At 47.2% G+C, this 26,190-nt stretch overlaps 1 protein-coding gene across 1 annotated transcript in view; it reads left to right on the top strand.

Moving 5' to 3' along the window:
• The first annotated feature begins 18,136 nt into the window (after positions 1-18,136).
• ZMAT4 (zinc finger matrin-type 4) overlaps positions 18,137-26,190 on the top strand; it is a 227,602-nt gene continuing 219,548 nt past the window's right edge. The window contains exon 1 of the mRNA XM_060085862.1: positions 18,137-18,238. Within this exon, the coding sequence (XP_059941845.1) occupies positions 18,137-18,238 (102 nt within the window). The remainder of the gene's footprint in view (positions 18,239-26,190) is intronic.

Below are 26,190 nucleotides of genomic sequence, written 5' to 3'. Positions count from 1 at the left end.
CAGAAATCAAGGTGTGAGCAGGATCCTGCTGTCTCTGAAGGCTGTAGGGGAGGATGCTTCCTTGTTTCTTCCAGCTCTGGTGGTTTCTGGCATCCTTGGTTTGTTGACGCTTTGCTCCCATCTCTGCTTCTGGTTTCACGTGGTCGTCTCCCCATTTGTCCAAGTTCCTTCTTAAAAGAACACTAGATATTGGATTAGGACCCACCCTGATTCTTTTTTTTTTTTTAAACATGTTTATTGTAGTATAATTGCTTTACAATGTTGCGTTACTTTCTTCTGTACAGCAAAGTGAATCAGCTATATGCATACATATATCCCCATATCCCCTCCCTCTTGCACCTCCCTCCCACCCTCCCTATCCCACCCCTCTAGGTGGTCACAAAGCACTGAGCTGATCTCCCTGTGCTATACAGCTGCTTCCCACTAGCTATCTATTTTACATTTGGTAGTGTATATATGTCCATGCCACTCTCTCACTTTGTCCCAGCTTCCCCTTCCCCCTCCCCGTGTCCTCAAGTCCATCCTCTATGTGTGCGTCTTTATTCCTATCCTGCCCCTAGGTTCTTCAGAACCTTTTTTTTTTTTTTAGATTCCATATATATGTGTTAGCATATGGTATTTGTTTTTCTCTTTCTGACATACTTCGCTCTGTATGACAGTCTCTAAGTCCATCCACCTCACTACAAATAACTCAATTTCATTTCTTTTTATGACTGAGTAATATTCCATTGTATATATGTGCCACATCTTCTTTATCCATTCATCTGTTGATGGACACTTAGGTTGCTTCCATGTCCTGGCTATTGTAAATATAGCTGCAATGAACATTGCGGTTCATGACTCTTTTTGAAGTACAGTTTGCTCAGGGTATATGCCCAGGAGTGGGTGGTATGGTAGCTCTATTTTTAGTTTTTTACGGAACCTCCATACTATTCTCCATAGTGGCTCTATCAATTTACATTCCCACCAACAGTGCAGGAGGGTTCCCTTTTCTCCACACCCTCTCCAGCATTTATTGTTTGTAGATTTTTTGATGATGGCCATTCTGACCTGTGTGAGGTGATACCTCATTGTAGTTTTGATTTGCATTTCTCTCATGATTAGTGATGTTGAGCATCCTTTCATGTGTTTGTTGGCTGTCTGTATATCTTCTTTGGAGAACTGTCTGTTTAGGTCTTCTTCCCATTTTTGGATTGCATTGTTTGTTTTTTAGATATTGAGCTGCATGAGCTGTTTGTATATTTTGGAGATTAATCCTTTGTCAGTTGCTTTGTTTGCAAATATTTTCTCCCATTCTGAGGGCTGTCCTTTAGTCTTGTTTATGGTTTCCTTTGCTGTGCAAAAGCTTTTAAGTTTCATTAGGTGCCATTTGTTTATTTTTGTTTTTATTTCCCTTTCTCTAGGAGGTGGGTCAGAAAGGATCTAGCTGTGATTTATGTCATAGAGTGTTCTGCCTATGTTTTCCTCTAAGAGTTTTATAGTGTCTGGCCTTACATTTAGGTCTTTAATCCATTTTGAGTTTATTTTTGTGTATGGTGTTAGGAAGTGATCTAATTTCATTCTTGTACATGTAGCTGTCCAGTTTTCCCAGCACCACTTATTGAAGAGGCTGTTTTCTCTCCACTGTATACTCTTGCCTCTTTTATCAAAGATAAGGTGACCATATGTGTATGGGTTTATCTCTGGGCTTTCTATCCTGTTCCATTGATCTATATTTCTCTTTTTGTGCCAGTACCATACTGTCTTGATTACTGTAGCTTTGTAGTATAGTCTGAAGTCCAGGAACCTGATTCCTCCAGCTCCATTTTTCTTTCTCAAGATTGCTTTGGCTATTCGGGGCTCACCCTGATTCTATATGACCTCATTTTAACTTCCTTACATCTGCAAAGACCTTATTTCCAAATAAGGTCACTTCCCAAGTCCTGGGAGTTAGGAATTCAACATACCTTCTTTAGGGACATGATTCAACCCATAATAGTCAGTTAGCATTGACTATGATGATGAGTATCTAGTAGCATTTTCCCAGATGTCCCACAGATGTGGTCTGAACAGTGGATGAGGCTAAATCCAGGCCGTGGGAGGGTGTGGCTCAGAACAGAGTTGCCCTGCCTGGGCAGAGGCAGAGTTGGTGAACTCACTTGGTCCTCCTGGGATGTTGCAGTGCATGAAGGGACATTTATTCCTCTTTAGTGTTATCTCCTGTTCCAGCAGAGACCCATTGTGCAGCTGGGAGGTGAGGCAGGAGGAGGGGAGCTTACTGCTGGGGCGGGGAGGCTATACTCACCACTTCTCCCAGACCAGATCACAGAGGCCTCGTTTTCTAGTTAGAGGGTGGAGCCCCTCTGTGGGCTCTGAGAAACTGACACATCTGCACTGGTAGGTGGGCTGCCTGGCTCTCCCTGGAGAAGACCTGCCCAGGGTAGCCCAGGGATGTCCCAGGGATGCTCTTGGAGTTGTTTTCTTTGGGACCATCCTCTGGGCTCTGCTTAATAGTTTTCAGGATAACACTCAGAATAGAAACAACAAGTTCTCTTTAGACACAGATGGCCACACCAGTGCATTTTAGTTTTGCTGTTTCAACCCAAGCTGACATGCTTAGAACGGCTTCCAGTCCGTGGGGGAGCACAGCACACCAGGGGTGCAGCATATATTATATCTGTTATGTATATGTGTACACCGGGAGCTGGGAGGACCTAGAAAAGGGTCCCTAACCCAGCTTGGGTGAGAAGAAGAGGAAGCACGTCCCAGGGAGGTGACGCCTAAACACCTGGATCAGTGGGGTGTTGGAGAGGCGAGAACACAGCCTAGCAAAATGGGGGGATGAGCGTGCAGGGCACACTGTTTGTGATGCGTGGCACGCCTTTGGGATGGCTGGGATTTGTTGGCTAGTGCAGCCGTTAGGAGCCTTGTCTGCTCCCTGAATGCATTTACATTTCAGTGGGAGTTAACACTTGTTCAGGTTTCAAACTGGTTCTTATCAGAAACTGTAAGAGCAGCTAAGGTCCTGGAGGAAAACCAATCAGTAACAGCGGCCAGCACCTCTTCTGGTGTGTTGTACCACGTTTTACCCGAGGGTCACCCTGACTGTGGGTCTAATGACATCTCCAGGGGACATCTCTTACTGTAGGACAAAAGAACCCGTGCAGTCTCTTCCTGCCCCGTGACACCAGCATCCAATGGGTTCTATTGTATACAGTTCCCATTTCATAGGGCGCCATCGAAGATGAGCCAGGGATCTCCCCTGGGTGCCAGGTGGCTTGAAATATCTCATTAGGAATAGCTGTGTGGGAAGAAACAATATTTTTAGCCGTGGGTAGGCAGTGTTACTGAAGTATGAGTTATTTGACATTATGGAACTTAGAAGCATCAGTTCAAGTCAGATGGTGTGATAACTGTAACCACAGTGGAGACCATAGATCAAAGGGCTGGGAAATGGAATTCAGCTCTGGCATATTTCTCTGTTTTGCATATTATTACATAGTACTGAGCCAATCTCAGGATACAGCGTTACCAGAGGCAATTCTTGCCTCAGGTTGTCTGAAGTTTACTCTGAGGATGACTTGCTGGGCTCCCAGAGGAGTTCTAGGGCTTCGGGAACTGATCAGGTCTCTGAATTTCTGATGAGGTGGGGTCCACAGTGGGGCTACGGTGTGAGGTTTGCCTCCTGGGGAGAGAAGCAAGGTCCATGTGCGGGTTTGCCAGGAGGTAGACCCTGCAGGGTTTAGTGCTTGGGATGTTTACCAGAAGTGGCACCTGGGATGGACATCGTGGAAGGGAGGGGCACAAGCAGGGTCAGGAAGCGGATGCCACAGCCTCTCCACCTGCGAAAGAGGGTCCAGGTTGAGACCGTGTGTGCGACTTGTCCCATCCTAAGCCTCAGTGGCTGGTCTTTTCACCCTGCGTCCATCAGCGGCTGGGTGTGGGCCACCCTGGCTGCGAGTGTGACATTGGACGGGGTGACTGCAGCAGAAGCCATTCCCAAAGGGCAGACAGCTGAGCCCCAGAGCCAACCCCACTCCCAGCAGTGGGGGCAAGAAGGTCTTCCCTGAAAGGGCATCTGGACCTCTCGTCTCCCTGTCCACCCCAGGAAGCTCCAAGTACTTATTTCAGTGTGGGTCCAGATGACTCAGTCAGTAAGCACGTCATGGCCCATTGACTTGGGAGGATGGCCTCTTATTCTGGATGGTGAGAAATCAGAATTGCTGCTCGCGATGTGAATGCACGGCTAGTGTAGGTGAAATCGGTACTTAAATCTACTTCCCTCTCTGACCTGACATCTGTACGACTCACAGGTCCCTGGGCAGGGCGTTCTCATTCCTGACCAAAAGGGTCAGTCACCACAATCCGAGAGCCTGGTGGGGGAGGCGAGGCCCCCAACCCAATGCCCCTCCCCTCCTCGCAACCCCTCCCACCTACTTCCCAGAGGCCGATCCAGAAGGTGGTCTTTGTTGGGCATCCCTGATTCGCCAGGTCCCGCACGTGTCTGGTTCTCCCTCCTAATTTAAAAGGGTGGCTTTGGTTCCTCTTTGCCCAAAATGCTTCCTAAAAGGAAAACAGTGAACATTCTGGACGGGCAGGGAGATGTAGGAAAAGGATGTTACTGTACGAGGGTAGGGATCCCCAGTTTGTGTTTGCTCACAGGGGTCACCTAGGGGTAAGTCACATCATCTTCCTGCATGTCTTCTCTGTTCTCTCTGAGTATGGAGAAGAGGGCAAGTGGTCCCTAAGGTCTTTTCTACAGCTGTGATTTACCTTATTCCTGTCTCCACCGTGGGATGTGGTCTTATTCCGTCTCCAGTCCCCTCAGTTCTGGGCGGCGAGTCCCATGTCCCCTGACTTTGGCAGCCCAGTGTTCACACTGCCCTGTTTCCTTGCAGCCCGTCCACACACCGATGTGCTCTTCCACTGGGCAGCCCTACCTTCCTCCCAGGAGGTGGGGAAGGTGGGTAGGAGGGAGGCTGGGTAGGGGCACTGATTTAAGGTCAGTCCGGTCTGGGCAGGTGAGCAGGAGAGGTGGAGGGGCTGACAGTTCACTGCCAGGCTTGGGGCAGGGGTACGACTACAGCGATGCAGGGGGAGGGGACGTGGCCTTAGAAGGGCATCCCTCCGCCCAGAGTAGATATGCCCCTCTTTTCCCCAAAGCCACAAACTGCTCAGCCAAGTGATGCATCTATATTTAATATCGTTTCATTTTCTGGAAACTGCCCAACCCCAGCTCAACTCAGCTGAAAAGGCAAGAAACACTGATTCAGGGCAAGAATTGGAAAGTGCAGCTACACTAGGAGCTGGAGTGGTGAGATGGGAGCTTCTTCCCAACATCAGGGCTGATGCCAGACGGCCAAGCTGTCGTTTCTGGCGAGGTGACAAGGCCCCGATGCTCTGACGTGAGGCACTTGCTCATTACCTGGCATCCCTGTGGCCATGGCCATCTGCTTGGTTCTCCTCCCTCACAAGACAGCAAAGCAGATCGCACAAGACACCAGTGCCAGCATGCCGGGCATGAGGAGGGTGAATGCGCTCAAAGCCGGACAGAAACAGAGTGGCCTTCCTAGAAGGTGCCACTGGTATTTGAAAAGGGCTCCTAGTTCAAATACATGAAAAGGCCCTTCTAGTCAATGTACCAGTACATAGGCTTTGTCCTCAAATGGTGTGATACTTTTCCAAAAATTGCTTAGTTTTTAGATGCCATAAAAGCACCACATCTCTTCAAATGAGGAAGTGATTGGTACGAGCCCGTATAAGCATTCTCGGGGAGACCTGGGCTGTTTATTGCCATCACCCAGAGCACACAAGGGACAACGTAGAGTCGAGTCTCTCAAGTTTAAGACCCTTGAAAGTCTGGCTTTTTCCAGCTCCCTCAAAAGCACGTAAGAGGTTTAACTGGTAAAAAGTATGCTTCTGGGTAACTGTTTTCCAGCCATGTCATGGTGCTTGTGTTTGAGTTGAGTTCGCTAAGGTCATGCTAGGTAAACCCTGGGGTTGTAGTGACTTGGCGCATCAGAAATGTATTTCTCAATCCCATAACGTCCAGTGGGCACCAGAGGTTAGGGCCGTGGGGCTGCGCTCCATGTGGTCACTCAGGATCCCAGGCTTTCAGAAGTTTCACTTCTTTAACACGTGGCTTCCAATGGACTAAGGCATGAGCATCCAACCCTCAGGAGGGAAAGCAGATAGAAGATCGTGCAGCCGGCTTTCCAGGCCCGCCTACAAGAGTGCAGTTTGTTTTTGCCCAGATTGCATTGGCCGGAACTAGTAGAAGGCAAACTAACTGCGAGAGAGGATGAGAAATGCAGATTATCTTTTGTGGCTGGGGAGAAGGAAAACAATATAACGGTGTCTCTGTTATAGAGGGTGTGGAGGATTTGTTTCCAGAAAATTCTCTCTCATCATTGGTGCATAGATGGTATCTATTTGTCATCAATCTATCTATCTGGCATCTATCTAACCTCTATCTATCTATCATCTATCATCATTATCACTATCATTTACCATCTTTAATAACAATGAGCCCCTGTATAACACCTTTCAAAGCAAAGTTAAGATCTGGCAACAGCTTGCATCCAGTCTCCCTCATCCTGCCCGTCTGCACTAATCACCATCCTAAATCCTGTCCTCATTTTTTTGCTAAACATTTTCAGAGTTGTGTCTTCTCTACATGTATCCTAAAGATGTATCTTTTTTTTTTTTTTTTTTGCGGTACGCGGGCCTCTCACTGTTGTGGCCTCTCCCGTTGCAGAGCACAGACTCTGGACGCGCAGGCTCAGCGGCCATGGCTCACGGGCCCAGCCGCTCCGCGGCACGTGGGATCCTCCCGGACCGGGGCACGAACCCGCGTCCCCTGCATCGGCAGGCGGACTGTCAACCACTGCGCCACCAGGGAAGCCCAAGATGTATCTATTTTTATTTCAGTTTTTTACTCGTAGAAAGGATCTCGTGTACATGCTCTTTGACTTACTTTTTCCATGTAAACATTGGACTGCCACGGTTCATCCATATTCTGGTGGGTTGCGGGACAACACTCATATTGTGATTCTCCCTCAATTTATTCATCCCACCTCCGGCAGACGCGCATTGGGCTGATTGCAGGTTTTGCTGTTTGAACAATGCTACCATCCTCATCCTTTACACGCCTCGTGTCGTGCGTGGAGCAAGAATATTTCTTGCCTATCAACTGGAGTGCTTAGCTTGATGAGATAATGCTTAACTTTCAAACTGCTCTTCCTATCAAAAGTGTGTGAAAGACCCTGTGTGTCCGTACCTTCACCAACACTTGAGATAGTCAGATATTTTCATTTTTACGAATCCCTTCATTGTTTATTAATGTGCATACCACACACAGCTTTTTTTGCTTCCCCTGGTAGCTGGATTCCCTAAGCTGTCATTATGTTTCCTACTTCTTGCTGCATCCCAAAGCAAGAGGTGGTACACGATCTCAAACCAGCTCTCAGATGGGAAAGAAGCTCTGATTGAAAGACTTCATGGAAGGGGCGGACCTGCAGGCAGGTTTTTGTCACCTTGCGGATGGGCGGCCCCTACCTTTGCAACATTTAATTCCTGCGTCTTTTCATCTCGGCCACTCCAGATACTATTACACAGCTCTACAATTTTGCTGATGTTATGAAAAGCGGCACAGAAATCGAGACCAAAGAGGAATCTCCTGTGGAGCTAAGGCAAGTTAGCAGGCTGGAGTAGGGAACAGGGCTGAGAATGTCTGCTGGCTGATGGACCGCCACACAGTGTCCTCGGAGTATAGATTGGAGTAAAAGTGATGATTTTCCCCGCAGCGGCTCGGTCTGGCTCATCTGCACTTGGTTACAGGTGCAGAGCTATGCCCCCAAGCCCTGGATGTGATAGCCGCATTCACATCTGCCCTCAATCTTTCTGGTTCAGTAGGGGCAGCCTTGTGAAGATAAATCATGTAAACAAGTTGCAGTAATGGAATATTTACTTACAAACTGTATTTGCAAAGGCTTGTATCCACTGTTCAGAAGAAAGATTGTGTTGTCTAGCAGCTTGTTAAGAAAATCCACCTGTTTTAAGGGTGCACCTGCTCCACCCAGGCAGCTGGCACCCTGGGAAGTGAGGAACCCACATCGGCTTTCTTCCTTCACGTCGGGGAGGGGAGGTGAGGTGGTGGTGGTGGGGAGGGTGGGAACCTAGTGTTTAAGATGCGAGTGGCTTTTCCATCTGGGTGCCCAGCCCTTCAGTTTGGAGCAACAGAAAACATAAGGGACGTGTTCTCCTCGCCCATATTTTCTCCTGCCCTCTCCTCCTCTTTGTGGCTTAGTAATTTATTTTTTTCTATCTGCCTCTGGCTTTCCTCCTGAGATGGGGGCTCTGTGTTGGCGCCGACGGAAGGGATAAACAAAGGGAAAATCTGAGTTCTCCATCCACCACCCCTGTCTCCCCTCTGATGTGGCAGAAAGCCAAAGAAAATGCCTCTGACCCACTGTGACTGGCAGAGGTGCTGGAGTGTACCCATTCATATCCTACGGAAGGAAATGGTGCTTCTCCTGACAAAAGTGCTCCGTCAGGCCACTCAGACCCGTCAGCTGGGGCAATTGGGCTCATTGCCTGTTACTGCCGGCCACCTTGGGCCCTCCCCACAGCTGTCTCCCGTAGGGCCTTTGGGAAACCCAGACGGAAGGGCCCTCACCGTTTGGAAATCTGTTCGCCCCCTCCTCTGCCCACATCCCCTGTCTCTACTGTTCGCTGGAGACAAAGGTCCAACCCTGAAATCTTAGCAGGAACTGTTAAGCCACAGAACACGTAGAGGTTCTAGAGTGACATGAGAGAGAGATAGAGCCACTGCCTACTAGCTGGTATAAATATTTTATTAACGTGTGGAAGGAGATGGGGATTCTGTGTGTGTTTCTGCAGAATGGTGTGTACCGAGTCCAGTGTGTGAGCCTTCTCGTGAGATCAGAACCTTGGAGGAGTTGTTCACTGCAGCAAACCTAGTGCCTAGAGGGGTACCAGCACAGAGTAAATGCTCAATAAACCCTGGGTGATGAGTAAAAGGGGGATGTGAGCGAGGCTGTAGGATATGCTGGACTTGGGCAGAGGCCGTTTTGTAAAGGCCATAGAAAATCTGAGGCGCTGGGGTTCCTGGAAGCCTTGGGCTCCACTCAGCCCCCTGGTGTCTACAATCCAGACTCACACATCCTGACAAGGCACAAGGGGCTGGAGAGGGAGAAGTGGCCAGGGACCAGGCACACACGTGTGTGCCCTCAGAGGCTGGCCCAGGCTGGGGGCATGTTTGCTTCTCTCTGCCCCGGATGTCATCGGCCAGCCTGAGCCATATGTGGACAAGACTGACAGATATGGTTCCACAGCCCAGGGCCTGGGATGAGGCATGTGTGCCCAGCAGAGGCAGATGCCTCTGAGTCAGGGTCACAGTGCCCGCTTTTACAAGTGAGGAAAATGGTGCCATTAAAAGACAGTTATTCGAGTGGTGTAAGTCAGCTTTGCAGCTCCTGGCGATGCCAAGCAGAAGAGAGAGAAGATAGTGGTGTGGGGAGTTCTCTCTCTCTCTCAAGCTCAGGCTGGAAAGCAGAGCTTGCGCCTGCATGTGGATAATCTATGGTGAGGGGCCTGGACTGCCAGATTCCTTTACCTGAGCATCATCAGGAAAGGGGGGAGGAAGCATCCGATCAGCAGAAAAGCCTTCATCCCAAGAAACAGGGAACCCGAAGGTGCTTCAAGCTGGTTGTATATCTGACGTTCATCCGGATCTCAGCCACTTCATGGAGGTTCCAGGTCCCCTGTCTGGCCACCTGGGGGTGTGCGGTGAATTAAAGGAGGACACGTTGGGTCTGTGGCCCTGAGAGCTGGCTTCGGGCATCACTTCATTTGTGTGCTCCCATTTCTGGAGCACTTTCCACGGTGGTTTTTGCTCAGGCTGCTTGGTCTGCTGCCATGGCAACCAGCCCTGGGTCCCCCACCATCACATGGAGGGAGATGTGAAGGGACAAGACAGACCCAGCTCATCTGTAGGATTGTTGGTCCCTAGAGGCAGGGGTTAGGGTGAGGGGTCACTGTGGAGATGTTTCCAAAGTCACGTGTTTGTCTCCAAATCTTTGTCTGCTGATGCCAGGAAGGCTCGCGGGGAAGGCGGTTTATGTGCCCCAGAAGGACAGTGGCAGGGCCTGAAAGGGGAAGGGAGCACAGATCAGGCCACAGACACGACAACACCAAAAGCGGGCTCCAGTTCAGGGCCCTTTCGCCCGTAGAATAAGACCTCAAAGTACCACAGAGAAGCAGACCAAGGCTTATTTGTTTTGCCCCGAAAATGAACCAGCCCCAATTCTCATAGCTTTCCTCCTTCTGAGTAGAACTTGATGCCCTCCAGTATTGGTAAGAACAAAACAGGAACCATTTCAATATTCTTTTTGATGTTAATAATTTTAATTTTAGAATGTGGCTGATTGTAAACAGCAGCAGGCTTCCTCCTGTCAGTTTCGATTTCATAAACCAGGGGAAAGTTCATTTTCATTGGTGGCATTTTCAGTCAACCATTCAGCTTGTCAAAATTGAAAGAGACAGGGCTTCCCTGGTGGCGCAGTGGTTGAGGGTCCGTCTGCTGGTGCAGGGGACGCGGGTTCGTGCCCCAGTCTGGGAAGATCCCACATGCCGTGGAGCGGCTGGGCCCGTGAGCCATGGTCGCTGAGCTTGCGCGTCCGGAGCCTGTGCTCCGCAAGGGAGAGGCCACAACAGTGAGAGGCCCGCGTACTGCAAAAAAAAAAAAAAAAAAAAGCGATAAAAAAAAAAATTGAAAGAGACAGAAGTCTAGCCTCTCCGCACGGGGCACTGTGGCCGCGGGAGTCCAGCCCTTTGCTGGGGTGGGCACGGGGCATAGAGTGGAGGGTCCCAGCCGGATGAAGAGGAGCCAGCCAGGCTAGACAGAAGGGTGGGCTGGTTTTGCAGGGTGTCAGGCCAAATGGGAGAAGTAGGTGCTGAATCTGAGGGTGAGTCAGGCTACCGATGTGCAGGCAGAACAGAGGTAGAAGGTGCGGGAAGACGGTAGCACATCCCAGTTTGATAGATAAACGCAGGTAAAAGCGTCTGGACCCTGAGGTCAGTTCCAGCTTCCAAGGTTCCACCTGGACAGTTGGGGCTCCCCAGGCCACAACGTATGAGTTCTGGGCGGGATGTCTGCCCGACACTTTCATTTTCATATATATATATATATTTTTTTTTTTTTTTTTTTTGCGGTACGCAGGCCTCTCACTGTTGTGGTCTCTCCCGTTGCGGAGCACAGGCTCCGGACGTGCAGGCTCAGCGGCCATGGCTCACGGGCCCAGCCGCTACGCAGCATGTGGGATCTTCCCAGACCGGGGCACGAACCCGTGTCCCCTGCCTCGGCAGGCGGACTCTCAACCACTGCGCCACCAGGGAAGCCCCATTTTCATATTTTTAATGCTGCTCCCTAGACAGGTGATAGGATAACAGACTGAAAGGCTCACCGCGCTGAATTCCACCACAGGGAGGGAGCCAGGGTGAGGGCTGAGTGGATGCGCACAGAGTCAGCCCCAGTTTGGTACCCGACGGCCACTTACAAACTTGTTACTCAATCCAAAGCCTTAGTTACTCATCTGGAAAATGAGGCTGATGACGCTACCTGCCTCTTGGAGGAACTGAATCAGGTGGTAAGGCCCTTAGCCCTACGCCCGACTCAGGAGCACCACTTAGTACGTTTATAGTAGTAAAATAAAATCTTCATTCCTTCTGGGTCTAGAGTTTTCACAAGAGTCAAACGCTGTTGAGAGTACTTTTTTTTTTTTTTTAATTTTGGCTGCGCCGTGCAGCATGTGGGATCTTAGTTCCCTGACCAGGGGTCGAGCCCATATGCCCCCTGCAGTGGAAGCGCGGAGTCCTAACCACCGGATGCCAGGGAAGTCCCATGTTGGGAGTATTTTTAGATGCAGTCCCTGATACTGATGAGTTCACAAATGCAGATGGAGTGGCAGTTTAGAAATGCAGAAATATTCCCCTAAAGGTAAGAGTAAATAACACTTTGGTTAAAATTGCCATGAGTCTTAAATCCTATTTTTTTTTTTAGAAGATGTTGGGGGTAGGAGTTTATTAATTAATTTATTTATTTTTGCTGTGTTGGGTCTTCGTTTCTGTGCGAGGGCTTTCTCTAGTTGTGGCAAGCAGGGGCCACTCTTCATCGCAGTGCGCAGGCCTCTCACTATCGCGGCCCCTCTTGTTGCGGAGCACAGGCTCCAGACGCGCAGGCTCAGTAGCTGTGGCTCACGGGCCTAGTTGCTCTGCGGCATGTGGGATCTTCCCAGACCAGGGCTCGAACCTGTGTCCCCTGCATTAGCAGGCAGATTCTCAACCACTGCACCACCAGGGAAACCCCTTAAACCCTATGCTTAAAGGGCTAGTGAGGGGAGAGAGTGACTGAAGAGTAGGTTAGGTTATTAGATCTTATAGATGAGCTTCGGAAGGAAAATGCCAAAATCTGTGACAGGATACCCAGCGGTGGGGATCACTGAGCCGAGGGCTTCTCTCTCCAAGGGATGGGAGCCGAGATGCCACCCTGGGGAGTGTGACAGCTGTGGCCACCGCAGGGCCACCACAGTGAGTGGCTATGGGTGCAGAGAACTGGTCTACCCCCAGACTTTGGGTGGAGTGTGCTTTTCCTTTGCGTCCCCCCGGGAAGCAGTTCGCAGCGAGAAGAGCACATGTGGGCAAGACAGAGGGTAGGGCACCGTTCTCATCAAACTGCTCCATCTGCAAGTATTAGCACCTCCCAACAACAAAAATAGATTTTAAACATTCATGAAGTATGGGGTCTTCACAAGCATAAGGCCTGAGTGTCAGCTGGCAGTGGAATCGGTAGAAATAAGACATTTTTGTAGATGACATTGTTAATACAAAAGAGAAAGCCTGTGAAGGCAATAAGAGCTATGATTTCAGCGCACCGACTGTGTTATCTTCCCCCTTAGTCTTGAATATGGTTCTATTTATTTCTCTGCTTAAATATTTATAGCATCCCTCCTGAAAATAAGAATAATGATAATGTAAAATTAATAATATTCATACCAGTGGCGGTAACATCTGTCTTGGGAGCGCCTGCCACACGCCACAGTCTTTGTTAGATGCTTTCAATCTTCACCTTTTCTTATCACCGCAATAACCCTGTGAGAATGTTTACCCCATTTCACAAATGAGGAAAGCAGGGCTCAAGGAGGATATGTAACTTGCTCAAAAACCTAGTTGACAAGTGACCAAACCTGGATTTGAACTAATGTCTTGTTTTTCTCTGAAGAGTCCTGCATGGGTTTTGGGATCTTTCAGTCAGAAGCTGTTTTAGCATTATTAGAAATAGAATGAAGAATATTCATCTCGGCTATGAAGCCTCAGGTTTCTTTGAATTTTCAGCCAGTGTTCCGGAAATCTACTCTTGAGGGGCAGAAAGAAGCAGAAAGGAAGGCTTCACATCTGCATTTGAAGATCCTGAGAAACGCCATTCCTTGCACCTTGAGAAATGTGTTGGGACCTGGCTCTCCTGCTTCCATCTGGACCTTGAAGTTTGTGTACCCCGCTCTTCCTTGCATTTTGCTACCTTTTCCCCTCATGTTGCATAATCCCAAATACGGCCACCAGTGCCCTTCATATATATCTTCTTTTTCTTTCTTTCTTTCTTTTTTTTTTTTTTTTTTGGCGGTACACGGGCCTCTCACTGTTGTGGCCTCTCCCGTTGCGGAGCACAGGCTCCGGACATGCAGGCTCAGCGGCCATGGCTCAAGGGCCCAGCCGCTCTGCAGCATGGGGTATCTTCTTGGACCGGGGCACGAACCCGTGTCCTGTGCATTGGCAGGTGGACTCTCAACCACTGTGCCACCAGCGAAGCCCCATATACATCTTCTTATACCTACTGATAGTAGGATTTTCTCCCATGCCAGGGAAAAGAATTAGCTCCTGAGTTGGAACCCGTTTCTTTCCACTCCAATCCTGTCCATCCTTAAATTTCAATTCTTATAGAACCTCCTTGAAGAGTTCCCTGTAATACCTCTTGTCTCTTCAAATCCTATAGCATTTTTTACCAGCCAGTTACACTTGCTGCCTGTATTTGGTGGGTATCTCTCTTCTCACTCAATAGCTTATAAAGATTTGGAGGACAGGATCTGTGCCTTCTGTGATCCCGATGCCTCACACATAATAGATGCTCAATAACCATTACTGAATGAACAAAATCTCTCCCCTCCAAATTTTCTTTATTTACTATACTGAACTACACCTCTGAGTCTTACAGTGTCACCGCTACACATTTAAGTAGGTCTATCGCTGTACAGAGACCTAGGACAGCCAATGAGAATCTGACCATGTTCTTGTTCTAATACTGCCTCCAATTCTACTCTGGGCCTTTACTTTCCTACAATACAGGCCAGCCCTTTCCTCTGTGAATACTGAAGAATGATAGAGAGGTTATTCAAGTCTTCAGTGTTTGCTCTGGAATGTGCCAGGGTGGGGAATAGTGAGGAAGCTTTCCTTCAGATCAGTTTCAAATTCAGGACATCAAACTGCTTCCCTTAGTCTTGTCTCCCTCCTCACAGTGCCCCAGTGCCTGGTCAGAGTTCAGTACAATCAGCATGTTCTTAGCATCTGTTGGGGAGGGGGGTGGCGTGTCACCACACATTGGCCCTGATGGACAGTATGACTGACCAATAAGTGATCAGTGGCCCAGCCCCGTCTCAGCTCTAGCCAATGATTCAGCGCCATGGACAAGGTTAAGGAAAGACAGTCAAGTCTTCCTTTTTCTTCCCAGCTCTCCTGTGCTTCTGAGGGCCAGTGAATCTGGGAATCCTCTTCTAAACAAGCTGGAGGAGAGGACCAAGTGGCAGCCTCCCCTCTTGGGACGTCCACTCTTTGAATCATAAATCAGAGCCTCTGCTGGTCTAATGTGACCTACGCAGAAAGAGTTCTCTTTTCTTGGAGTAAAGGTCTCATGCACAAACCAGGCTGACACTTGTCCACTGATAGCCTCCCACTGGAATTTAACTCGTGCAGGCATTCTACTCGGGCCGTGTCGATTTCAGAGGGGTCTTTATTACCATTGTACTGTATGTGGGCTTGTTCAAGTCAATATTCTTATATAAAACAGTGGAAAAAGCCAGGATATTCTCTTCTTACTTTGAATTTTTTTTTTCTTTTTAGGATACACATTTTATATTCTGCCTTTAAAGCTATTTCTGCTGCACAGCTGCTTTACCGAGACTCAGACTCCTACGGGCCCTGCTTGGTCCGACATGTACCTTGAATATCCTTTCACACTGTTTGATTTCTGCAGTCAGTTGTATAATGAGGAGGGAGTGTGCATTGAGTTTGGAGATTCCTATTAACCGGGTCACCCGTGAATCTATTTTCGTGCTTTTCTTTATTAGAAATATCAGGGAACACGATAATACTTAAACACAACTACTTATAGGAGCTTGGCTTCAAAAATACACCTTACCGAGTTTTCTCTTCCAATTTGACATTTCAAAACGTTGTACTACATTTTCACATCATCAAAGCACCTCTTGTCCATTTGCGCTCTAGGCTGTGAATACAGACCATTGCAAATGACAGTGGATGTTGGAGGGTCATTTGGATTTGCGATCCTCTGCCGACCTATTTGGAGTGTCTCATTCTGCTCTTGGCATTGCCTTTGAAGATGGTCCATAAAAAGACAGACACAGACCAAGATGATAAGGCAGGACAGGTGTTGGGAATAGATAGACGAGAGCTATCTTCAGTACTTGAGGGAGGGGATCTCATGAGAAAGGGGAGTAGAATGATTCTGTGTCCTTCCCAAAGAGAATCAATGAGTGAAATCTATAGGGGGACAGATTTTGAATCAACCTAAAAAGTACCTAAATACTAGAGTTGCCAGGCTCTTGGAACAGGCTGCCATGGGAGGTCATGAGCCTCCAGGCACTGCAGGTGCTGTACTCCAAGTTGACCGGGCTGTCTGCCCGGAACGATCCTTCCAGAAATAACAGGTCCATTTCAGCTGTGAGAATCACTGGTCCTTACTCGTTGGCATTACTGTTGGGACTCAGGGCATTGGAAACCATAGGTACTCTTGTCTCCTGGGAGCAGAAACTGTGAATCCTTTTGAACTGCTTAATACAAATGCCCTAACAGGCCAAGATAGCCAAAGAGAAGGTAGAAAGTGAGTTTGGAGTTGTTGAGTCAGGCAGCCTTTTATTTCAGGCGGATACTTTACGCTCATGACCGAGCTATTTAGATGATATTTTTTTACATGTCTTACAATGGACCACAATCCTTCATCTTGTTGCATTAATCAAGACTTGCCCACTGTCTTACCAACATCGGGATGTCAGTAAAAATGGGATAGTGATTCCCATTCAAATAAAAGGAGCTTTACAGTTTATACAGTACCTTCTTCTAGATTTCTCCTTTTGATAGTCCCCACAGTTCTCTAAGGAGGCCTGGAAAATGTTGTTTTCTCAACTTTTTTAGGGAGAGAACTGTGACCTAGAGGGTTTAGTGACTTATCATATCATGCAGCTTGCAGGTTGTGCTCGACCTGGGCTAGAGACTGGGAATTGGGATCAGGGAAACTGGGCAGTATCTGTGGCCATGCCAAACGTCAGCAGTGTGACTGTGGACAGTTTCACGTGTACGGTGAGGGGGTCGGAGTAGGATGAACTCCAGGGTGCCCACCCTACCCTGGTGTCTCGGCTTCTCAGGCCTCTTCATACGCATGGCCTCTGGTACAGTCCTTACTCTTTGCTTGGCAGGTAGGAGGTAAGATGAAACGAATTTTTGGGTTAGAGAAAAGCATCCTGATGTGCTGGGGTGTGTTTCCAGGGTGGTGACGTTACATTTCAGCTGCTGTAAGACACCTCTGTGTCAGCTCACTTTCACAAGCTTGAGAACTTTGGCTGCACTTTGGTTTGGGGTTTGGAATTTGAGGATATGTTTGTTTACCTTTGTGGGCTCACTTGTGGTGTGGAGCGGTGGAAGTGGCCTTTATGAATTTCCTCTACCCTACATGTAGAAAAGTCAGCAGGAATCATGAGGGCTCCTCACTTTACAAGGTATAGACTTGCAAAGAAAGTGATACTTTAGTCTGATTTTACTTTTTAACTGTCTAAGTAAAGCCATTGAACTCAAAAGTCAATTGGATATTGCTTATAAGTCTTTTTACAAAGCTAACCTGTTTCCATGTACTGCAAAAGCAATCCATGTTCATTGTAGAAAATGTAAAAATAAGGAAAATTTCATGATTACCTATAATCTCCCAAAGATAACTGCTATTAGCATTTTGTTAAAATTTCCTGGAATGGTTTTCTACACATCTATACCTGTTTTAAAAGAAATTAGTATAATACTGTACATACTGATTTGTAAACCTTTTTTGTTAATGGTAAACTTTTTCCTATTTTACTAAATATTTTCTTAAAGGATTTGATCGGAGTTTGGATTTGGGAGCCATGTAGTATTCTAGTGTGTGGCTGTATCAAAATTTCATTTAACCTATTTCCTACTGTTGGCTATATTGGGTGCTTACAATATTTTGCTAATATGAATCTTTTTATTTTTTTACATCTTTATTGGAGTATAATTGCTTTACAATGGTGTGTTAGTTTCTGCTTTATAACAAAGTGAATCAGCTATACATATACATATATCCCCATATCTCCTCCCTCTTGGGTCTCCCTCCCACCCTCCCTATCCCACCCCTCCAGGCGGTCACAAAGCACCGAGCTGATCTCCCTGTGCTATGCGGCTGCTTCCCACTAGCTATCTACCTTACATTTGGTAGTGTATATGAGAGAGGCATGAATCATTTTTTAAGATGTCTTTTCACATAAATTCCTGACAATGGAGTAGATGTAGGTCTGATTTGTCAAATAAAGAAAACTAAAGCTGGATTTCCATTTTTCGGGGTATCAGCCACGCTGTCGAGCATTTATGAGAAAATGGTCACCTATACGCTTTCTAAGGTCGATTGACATGGTCACCCCAAAGGTTTGGGGAGATCTCCCCCACTGCCACCATCACTGGATCTGGTACCGGGCTGCTGGCTTTTTCACACACTTAGTGTCCTGCTTAAAAACCAAAGCAGTGGATTCATCTTGTCTTTCTCTTCTCTTGATTCTCTTTTAGCCTGATGAAGTCCTCCGATATCGATCAGGATTTATTTACAGACAGTTACTGCAAGGTGTGCAGTGCACAGCTGATATCGGAATCTCAGCGCGTGGCCCACTACGAGGTAAGAAAGCTTCTCCCACTTAGTGTGTCAAATGGAAGCAGGAGAAGCCTGGGTCCAGGCTGTGGGACTTGAGGGTGCTGCTTTCTGGACCTGGGGCAGATCTCGAGAAGCACAGGGCTTGAGCCGGCGAGTCTGAGATCAGGCCAGGACAGACGTGCACGCGTGGGGTTGGAGAGAGCGCTGGGGATGTCACTCTCAGGCCCCTGGCTGCTCCCCAAATTCTGCTTTTTTCTTTGTCCCTCAGCCCCTGGGGACCCAGTGGGCTTTCTCTACTGGTTAAATCTGTCATTGCTCATCCCTGAAGTCCCTTTCAGGGACACAGCCCAGGTTTCATTAGTGCCAGCTTTTCTTTCCTTCTCTGACCCCGAAGAAAAGCTCAGAGGCCCTTTCTTCATCACTGGAGGGAAACATAGCAGCATCAGTGGTTCAGCACCAAATTCCTTCCACCTTCTGGCTGCTGCCCCCAAAAGTGTTCATTAGCAAGAAGACATCCCCCCGCAGGGGGATGCCCAAGTTTTAAAGCCCAAATACTCTTGAAGGACATAATTCATCGGCTTTGGCTTTTTAGGATGGAAGTTCAAGTGGCTGCTTTTTGATCTTTTATTGGGAAGAGAGGAGAGAGGTCGACCAGTTTCTGAGGAGGGAAAGGTGGGGTGGGGGGCACGCGTGGAGAAAAGGGGAGCCTGGGCCCCCAGATGCTTCTCAGGGCCGTTAGCTTTGCAAGAGAACATATACCAGCGAGAACGTGAGCTTTCAAGGGCAATAATTTGTAAGTAATTTTAGCTTAGAGGGCTTAGCCAGCAATTTTCTTTTTGTCTGACAAATGCCAGTTGTCCCTGTCACTCACCAAACTCCTCTGAACCTCAGATTCCTCCGCGCACGAGGAAAATAATAATAATCACATGCACACGCTGAGCGACGCATTCATCGGGTCATGTGTTCTCCTCAGGATTCTGTGGTGACCAGAGAGACCCCTTGAAAGAGCATTTGTGAAAACACTTCGGAAGCTGTACAGTGTGGCAAACGTGCAGCATTACATTATTGCTCGTTATTAACTCCATGGCGTCAATATTTGGATGCAGGCAAAGAAAACTTGCTCTTCCGAGAAAACTTTTAAAAATCAGCCTCTGTGAAAAAAGTCAGCATGTTCTTTTGTCAGTAGGGGGCTGAGTGGAAGAGGAAGGAAATGTGGATGCAGAAGAATGATCAAAATGGAAGATAGCCATCTTTTGAAATTAAGAATTTCTAGGGCTTCCCTGGTGGCGCAGTGGTTGAGAGTCCGCCTGCCGATGCAGGGGACACGGGTTCGTGTCCCGGTCCGGGAAGATCCCACATGCCGCGGAGCGGCTGGGCCCGTGAGCCATGGCCACTGGACCTGCGCGTCTGGAGCCTGTGCTTCGCAACGGGAGAGGCCACAGCAGTGAGAGGCCCGCATACTGCAAAAAAAAAAAAAAAAAAAAAAAAAAGGATTTCTAAATTCTGTAGATGTTGCTTTGTAAACATATATGGTTTTTATTAATTCCATTTCCCCAGTGAAGGAAAATCAGGGAATTTGTTCCTGCTCTGAAATTCCACAGCCTCCTCTTATGTTCTCCCTTTATTAGACTTTTTGGGTTCCATTTTTAATCATCTTACTAGATTCTTGAAACCAGAAAGAGAGTTTTATTCATTTGATCTTCCATAATTCCTGGGACAGCATGTGCACATCAGAGCTGTTCAGTGAGCTTTTGTTTACAAAAATAACCTGGTGACACTGTCCGAACACTGCTTTGTTGTTACCTGAGATAGAGAAGTAACGTCAGAAAATCAAAAACAACAAAAAAATTTTCTTAAAGGAAAAGCATCTTAGCTGCTCAGTTACGGGTTTAGTTATTTGAACTCAAGTCTTCCTGTTACCACACTGTACCAGCTGTGGCATAACTTAATTGTTTAGAGGATGTGTTAGGGTTTGTTGCATGTAGCCTAGATGAGAGGGAGAAGAGAAAGCAACAGATCTGCAGTTAACCGAGTTACATATCATGAGAACAACATGAAATGTGTCCCTGTTAACCAGGGATGGGAACTCTGGGCGAGGGTTCATCCCCTGCTTCCAGGTAGAGGTGGGTACTTGCTTCGCGGGAAACACACATGCAGAGCCACTGCGGGTGCGGAAAGGGTGTAGTTGGGACTGAGCACACCTTGTGTGGTCTCTGGTCTTCCAGCTTCGGTTGGAGACGTTCTTCATCTCTAGGAGGATGGCTCCTACCAGATGATCTCAAAGGCCATTTGAGAACTGATATTTTCATGCCATTCATCCCTCCCCCCCACGCCCCCACACCCCCTCTGCTGAAATTGCACGTAGAGTGGGTCTCTGTGAGTTCTGTTGCCAAAATTTGACCACTGTACACCGGGGCTGGATTAAATCTCGGAGACAGAGTTTTGGGGGAAGTAGAAAGAAATAGTTTTATTGCTTTGCCAGGCAAAGGGGGCCTAATGCCCTCAAGACTGTGTGTCCCACCCTGGTGCCGGTAGTGAGGGGTCTTACGGTGTTCAAGGAGCAGGGCGTGGTGAGCACGTGGACATCCTTCTGATTGGTTGGTGGTTAGGTGAGTGGGAATCAGCATCGTCAGCCTTCTGGCTCCAGCCGGCCTAGGGTCTGTGTGTTTGTGGGCAGCACACAGTTAACTTCTCCCACCTGTTGAGGGTTTCAGTATCTGCAAAACAGCTTGAAGGACATGGCTCAGAATATTATTTATAGTCCTGGAGGAAGAACTAAAGGTCCTTGACTTTGTTTAATGGTTACAGTATTATTATTTGTCTTGCTTGACCATTTTCCTTTCTTTCTGCATTTTCTCACTTCTCTGATTAAATTTATTCTTTGACTAACGTTCTCCTACAGACAGAGAGGCAGGCGGATGACATGGGTGGGTGTCCATTCTGGGAAGGTCTCATAGGGTCCAGCTCCGTTACGGTCCCAAGACCAGTCAGTTCATTGAAGATAGGGCTACGGTTATTCTCAGTGCTCTTTCACTGATTTATTGCTTGAGTATGATTTTACTCTCAGTTTGACCAGATCATATTCCCAGCCTCCCTACAGGGCAAATCAGTGGGAATCTTCGGTGTATTATCTGCGTGCCCAGCACTATTAGCGTTTGATATTGCAGGCGGTTCTGGGTTATGTGAGGAATAGTCCCTGCCTCCAAGAGGCTCATAAACTTCCTTGGAAAGGAAAAGCCATGGCTAGTTCAGTGTGGTATCTATGTGTGTGATACCGAGAACAGGCTTTGTAGATTCTGCTCCTAAAAAGAGGCTGATCTAACTTGATATAAGCAGAATGTTCATTCTTCTGCCCATTGGACTGTCTGATGTATATGCTATGTTGTGCTGTTAATTTTTTAGATCTTTGCATATTCCAAATTCAAAAGGGTGAATCATCACCAAGAGCTATTATGGTCAAGAGAGATTTTTGGGGATGACATGAGTTTTCGAGGTTTCAGTGGATGGGTTAAATTTAGAGGTTACTAGAATAAGAAGTCTTGGAATCTCCAAGGAGGCTGGCCTGGCTGGACTGGAAGATTTGTGTTGGAGAAGAGAAGCTGGCAGCACCTACAGGTAGGGTGGGATCAAGGGGTAAGGAAAGGGGAGTCTGGACTCTTGTGAGGCTCTTAAGTATTTGAGAGTGTAAAAAATCATTGTGCATTTCTGAGTGACAGCCCATCGATGGTGGTCAAGATGTATTGTTGGGAAAAGAACAGCTCTTGATATGACTTTTGCCCAGAGACTAACGTGCCAGTCTGCTGAAGTTGGAGGAAAAACAACAAAGCAGACGTGTAATGGCTAATAGCTTCATGTCCCATTTAAAAGCCTGAACCTTTGTACAGGAGGACACAACCTAATATATGTCTAATGGACCAAACCCTTCCATGCTATACTTTTAAGATCTCTTTTTACATATGAAGTTCTGGGCTGAAAAAAAGGGGAAACATAAAGACATTATTGTTTTTCTTACTTGCTAAGCATTAGTAACATGTAATGTTTCGGTGGAAAATATAATTAGATGTTGTCTCTGCTCGCTGGTTGAATAGTCTGAATCAATAGAACAAGTAGACACAGACACAGAGGGGAAGAGAAAGCTTTCAAATGGATACGCCTGAATGTTACAGAGGTTAGAACTTGTTTCCCCTTGAGGCCATGAGGGAAGGGCTGCTTTTCTAAGTGTAGGAAGAAGAGGATTGGAAGACTAGGAGAACTGAAACCAAAAGGACAGAAAGATTATTTTCTGGAGTAAAACTAAAGGAAGAAGATGAATGATCAGATCTAGCAGGAGAGAAAAAACTCTTGTTAGGCAGACCCAAGGGAGCCAGCCATCAACAGGCCAGCCCCGATTCCTTGCCCGTTTTGTGTTACTTCGCCGGCTGTGTAATTAATCACTGCTTGTGAAATCCAAGTCTCAGAGGCACCTCCAAACAAGATTGCAAGCTTCCTGAGGGCAGGCCAGAGTCATGCACTGTGTTTCTCATTTATTTCCACAGCTTGGCCCCTGGTTGTTGCTCATTGGCACTTCAAGGGTGATGAGGAGGTTGCGGTGGGGACTGGCAGGGGGAAGCAGTGGGGCAGGTGTAATGGAAGCGTCCGTGGGTGCACCAGACAGTGCGATGGTGTACGTTCGGAGTCGCTCTGTACTCCCGGAGCGGCCTTCAATGTAGAGGTGACAGTTCTGCAGTTATAGGAAAGGCGGTTCTCTAAGCTGATGGGGAACTCTTCAGGCATCTCTGAATCTTGTAGTAATGTCAGTCCTGGCAAGTGAAACCTATCAGTCCCCACGGGAATGTCAGAATCTAGCGACAGGTGCATTGGGCCTGCAGGGGCATGCTGAAACGGATTTTTCAGTTTCACCTGTTTTGATGGCCTTCCAACAGAACTCTGCCTTCCTTAGCTTCTGTTTAAAGTGGGGAATAGCTGAACGGCAGTCTCTTAGTCTCTATAGGTCCAATAGTGAATGGGGCATAAGTGTTTCCTGGGTAGAGATAACAAGGTAAACATGAGGTCTCCAATATATGCTGATTAGTGTCTTGACTTTTTGGTGTTACCAATGCCTTTATTGCCTTCTCCCCCTTAGTCCCTCACACCTTCTTCTCCACTTTGCTTCTTCCTTTTGCTAATTGCCTGAGTGAGCATGCAAGCTGGACAACTCCTAGCATATGTGTGAGAGTTGGGGGTCAATGTTGTGTTGTGTTTCTGCATCAGTCCTGCCAGGTACCACGCTAACTGGACTTGAATATCGGCAGGGCTCACTGTATCCTCACACCACTCGCATCTCTCCTGGGTACCACTGGTGATGTGCTCCTGGAGATGCAAGTGCTAACTGTGTGAGGAAAATAAAAGATCTTTATTGCAGGGTCCTGTGGAGATGCCTCCTTTGCACTGTACACTGAGATTTGCTGTTTTCGTCTCTTCAGATCTCTTATAGTCATGACATGCTTAATTTCTCCCAGATGCTCTTACTACAATTATTGGTGCATCTGCCCAGGCTAAAGCAATTCTTACTACCTTTCCTCATGTCCCTGATTGCCTGATACTCTTCAATGTCTGTTTCTTGACCAATTCATGAAGACTCTTGAGCTTCTGTGAAATTTGTTCCTATTCTTATGTTTTTCTATTGTTTATTCCAGCAGGTTTGGCCAGTTTACCTTTTATCACTTATTATTAGTTAATACAGTTTACTGGAACATAAAATAAATGATTAATAGAGAAACTACAGTGAAATAGACAATGCCAGGCAGAAGAACACACTCGACTCGGGACAACACAGATATTGACCAAGAGCAGTTGTCAGATGCTGTGCTTACTGCTCATTGGTTAAGAGCAGGTGGTTAATGAGTTCTCATTTGCTGAGAGCATATGATGTCACTCAGAGGATTTTAGGAGCCAGGCCACACTCCATTGGCTGGAACTCAGTCACATGGTCCCACTTAACTGCAGGGGAAGCTGGGAAATGCTCTTTCAATGTTTGAGGAGATGAAAGGGGTGCAGTGAACACATAGGATCATCTCTGCCGCGTCAACCCCTCTGGTCACCATTACATTCTCCCTGGGGCATGTGGAACACATGCATCCCATCTCCATGGGAACAGCCTCCAGGTGCTACCCAGTCACTGCCTACAGCTCAAATGTCAGGATCTCCAGGAGGGGAGTGGCTTTCTCTATCAGTTGTGGATGTGAGTCTTCTTGGTTCAGCCACCAACGAACAAAAGAGAAATGTCATCTCTCCCCCTCTTACACTTTAGAGTGGTGATGACAGCAGTTATGTTTTCCATCTGAAAAAGGAAGAAAAGAGTAACCACTAGCCCACAGCAAAGTCGACATCCTGCAGGGCAGGCATTGGGAAGTTTCTCTTTCCAGGGAGTGGGGGAAGTTACCCAAATAGATTCCGATCTTCCCCTCTGGGAGGGACTTTTTGTTCATTTTCCCCAGGGATCCCTGGCTCTGCCCCCAGAGTTCTTCCTTGTCCGTCCATGGTCCTCCTTGACACATGTGAAATGGATCCTGGGTCCTCCAGCCTCCTTGGGGACCACCAGCACTCACAGCCCACTTTCTGCCTGAGATTGATTTAAGGTTTGGAGACTATTCAAAGCTTTTCTAATTCCAGATCAGAACAGCTTTAGTAATACAATTCTCTCAGTAATATAGAAGGCTTCTGATTTGTTTCCTTTCAGAAAGCTCCTCATGTCACAACCATACAGCGTTTCCCAGACATAATTTCAAGGCTGTTTATTATATTGCTTCCTCACTTCTGTGCCTCTATTTTTCAGTTTCATCGTGGCTACCTTGAGGTTATCTAAAAGTGGGTGGAAATACCCATCCTTAATCTGATTTTTGCCAAAGGCCTGAGTCACCACGTGCAACTGAGAAATCTCACGGGGTCTCCAATACACAGTGTCTTTTAAAATGACAGAGAGGCAACGAGGGAAGGGGCAAGATGGGGTAGGGGATCAAGAGGTACAAACTACTATGTATAAAATATATAAGCTACAAGGATATATTTTACAGCACAGGGAATATAGCCAATATTTTATAATAACTATAAATGGAGTATGATCTATAAAAACTTGGGATCGTTATGTTGTACACCTGAAACTAACATAATATTGTAAATCAACTATACTTCAATTAAAAGAAAAGTTAAGGGCTTCCCTGGTGGCGCAGTGGTTGAGAGTCCGCTAGCCGATGCAGGGGACACGTGTTTGTGCCCTGGTCGGGGAAGATCCCACGTGCCACGGAGCGGCTGGGCCTGTGAGCCATGGCCGCTGAGCCTGCGCGTCCGGAGCCTGTGCTCCGCAACGGGAGAGGCCACAACAGTGGGAGGCCCGCGTACCGCAAAAAAAAAAAAAAAAAAAAAAAAAAAAGTTAAAAAATGACATCTCTTTGAGGTGACTAGAAGCAATTAGCAAATGACTTTTCCAACTCCCTAAGTCTCAAATTTCTGAAATAGCTTTTTATTTTGCTTATGTCTATTTGCTAGTGAGTCAGCTACACATCATAGTTCTTGTAGTTCTTAGATACTTCTATAAAAAACCTAGCTGAACATCAGCACCAGGCAGCTAGGAACAGGTAGCATCTCTCCAAGCAATCTGCTTTCCCATCCTCTTCTAGTTTTCTTAGAATTTTAACCACTTCCTCGTGCAGAACCATCCAGTTCTAGCACCATAAGCTCTGGAGGCAGGTCTGCCCTCCAGGGTACTATAGGCAGTAGCTTTGCCAAGATTTTGTCACTGTGTATCCCGGATCTGCTGTATGTGTACCCTCCCCACCTAACTCTCCATCTGCTAAGCCAATGCCAAATATTTGGTGTCTTGTTATGGGAGAACCCCCATTTCTACCTTAGACAACGTAGGCTAACTGCAGTCACAAAAATCTCAGCATTTTAGAAATAAAAATTTCTTTACTGCCTGCATTATAGCCCATTGTGGGTTA

This window comes from Mesoplodon densirostris, chromosome 20 (assembly GCF_025265405.1).
Source record: "Mesoplodon densirostris isolate mMesDen1 chromosome 20, mMesDen1 primary haplotype, whole genome shotgun sequence".
NCBI classification, from domain to species: domain Eukaryota; kingdom Metazoa; phylum Chordata; class Mammalia; order Artiodactyla; family Ziphiidae; genus Mesoplodon; species Mesoplodon densirostris.
The sequence above is the reverse complement of the archived record's forward strand: the minus strand, read 5'-3'. Positions and strand labels throughout refer to the sequence as shown.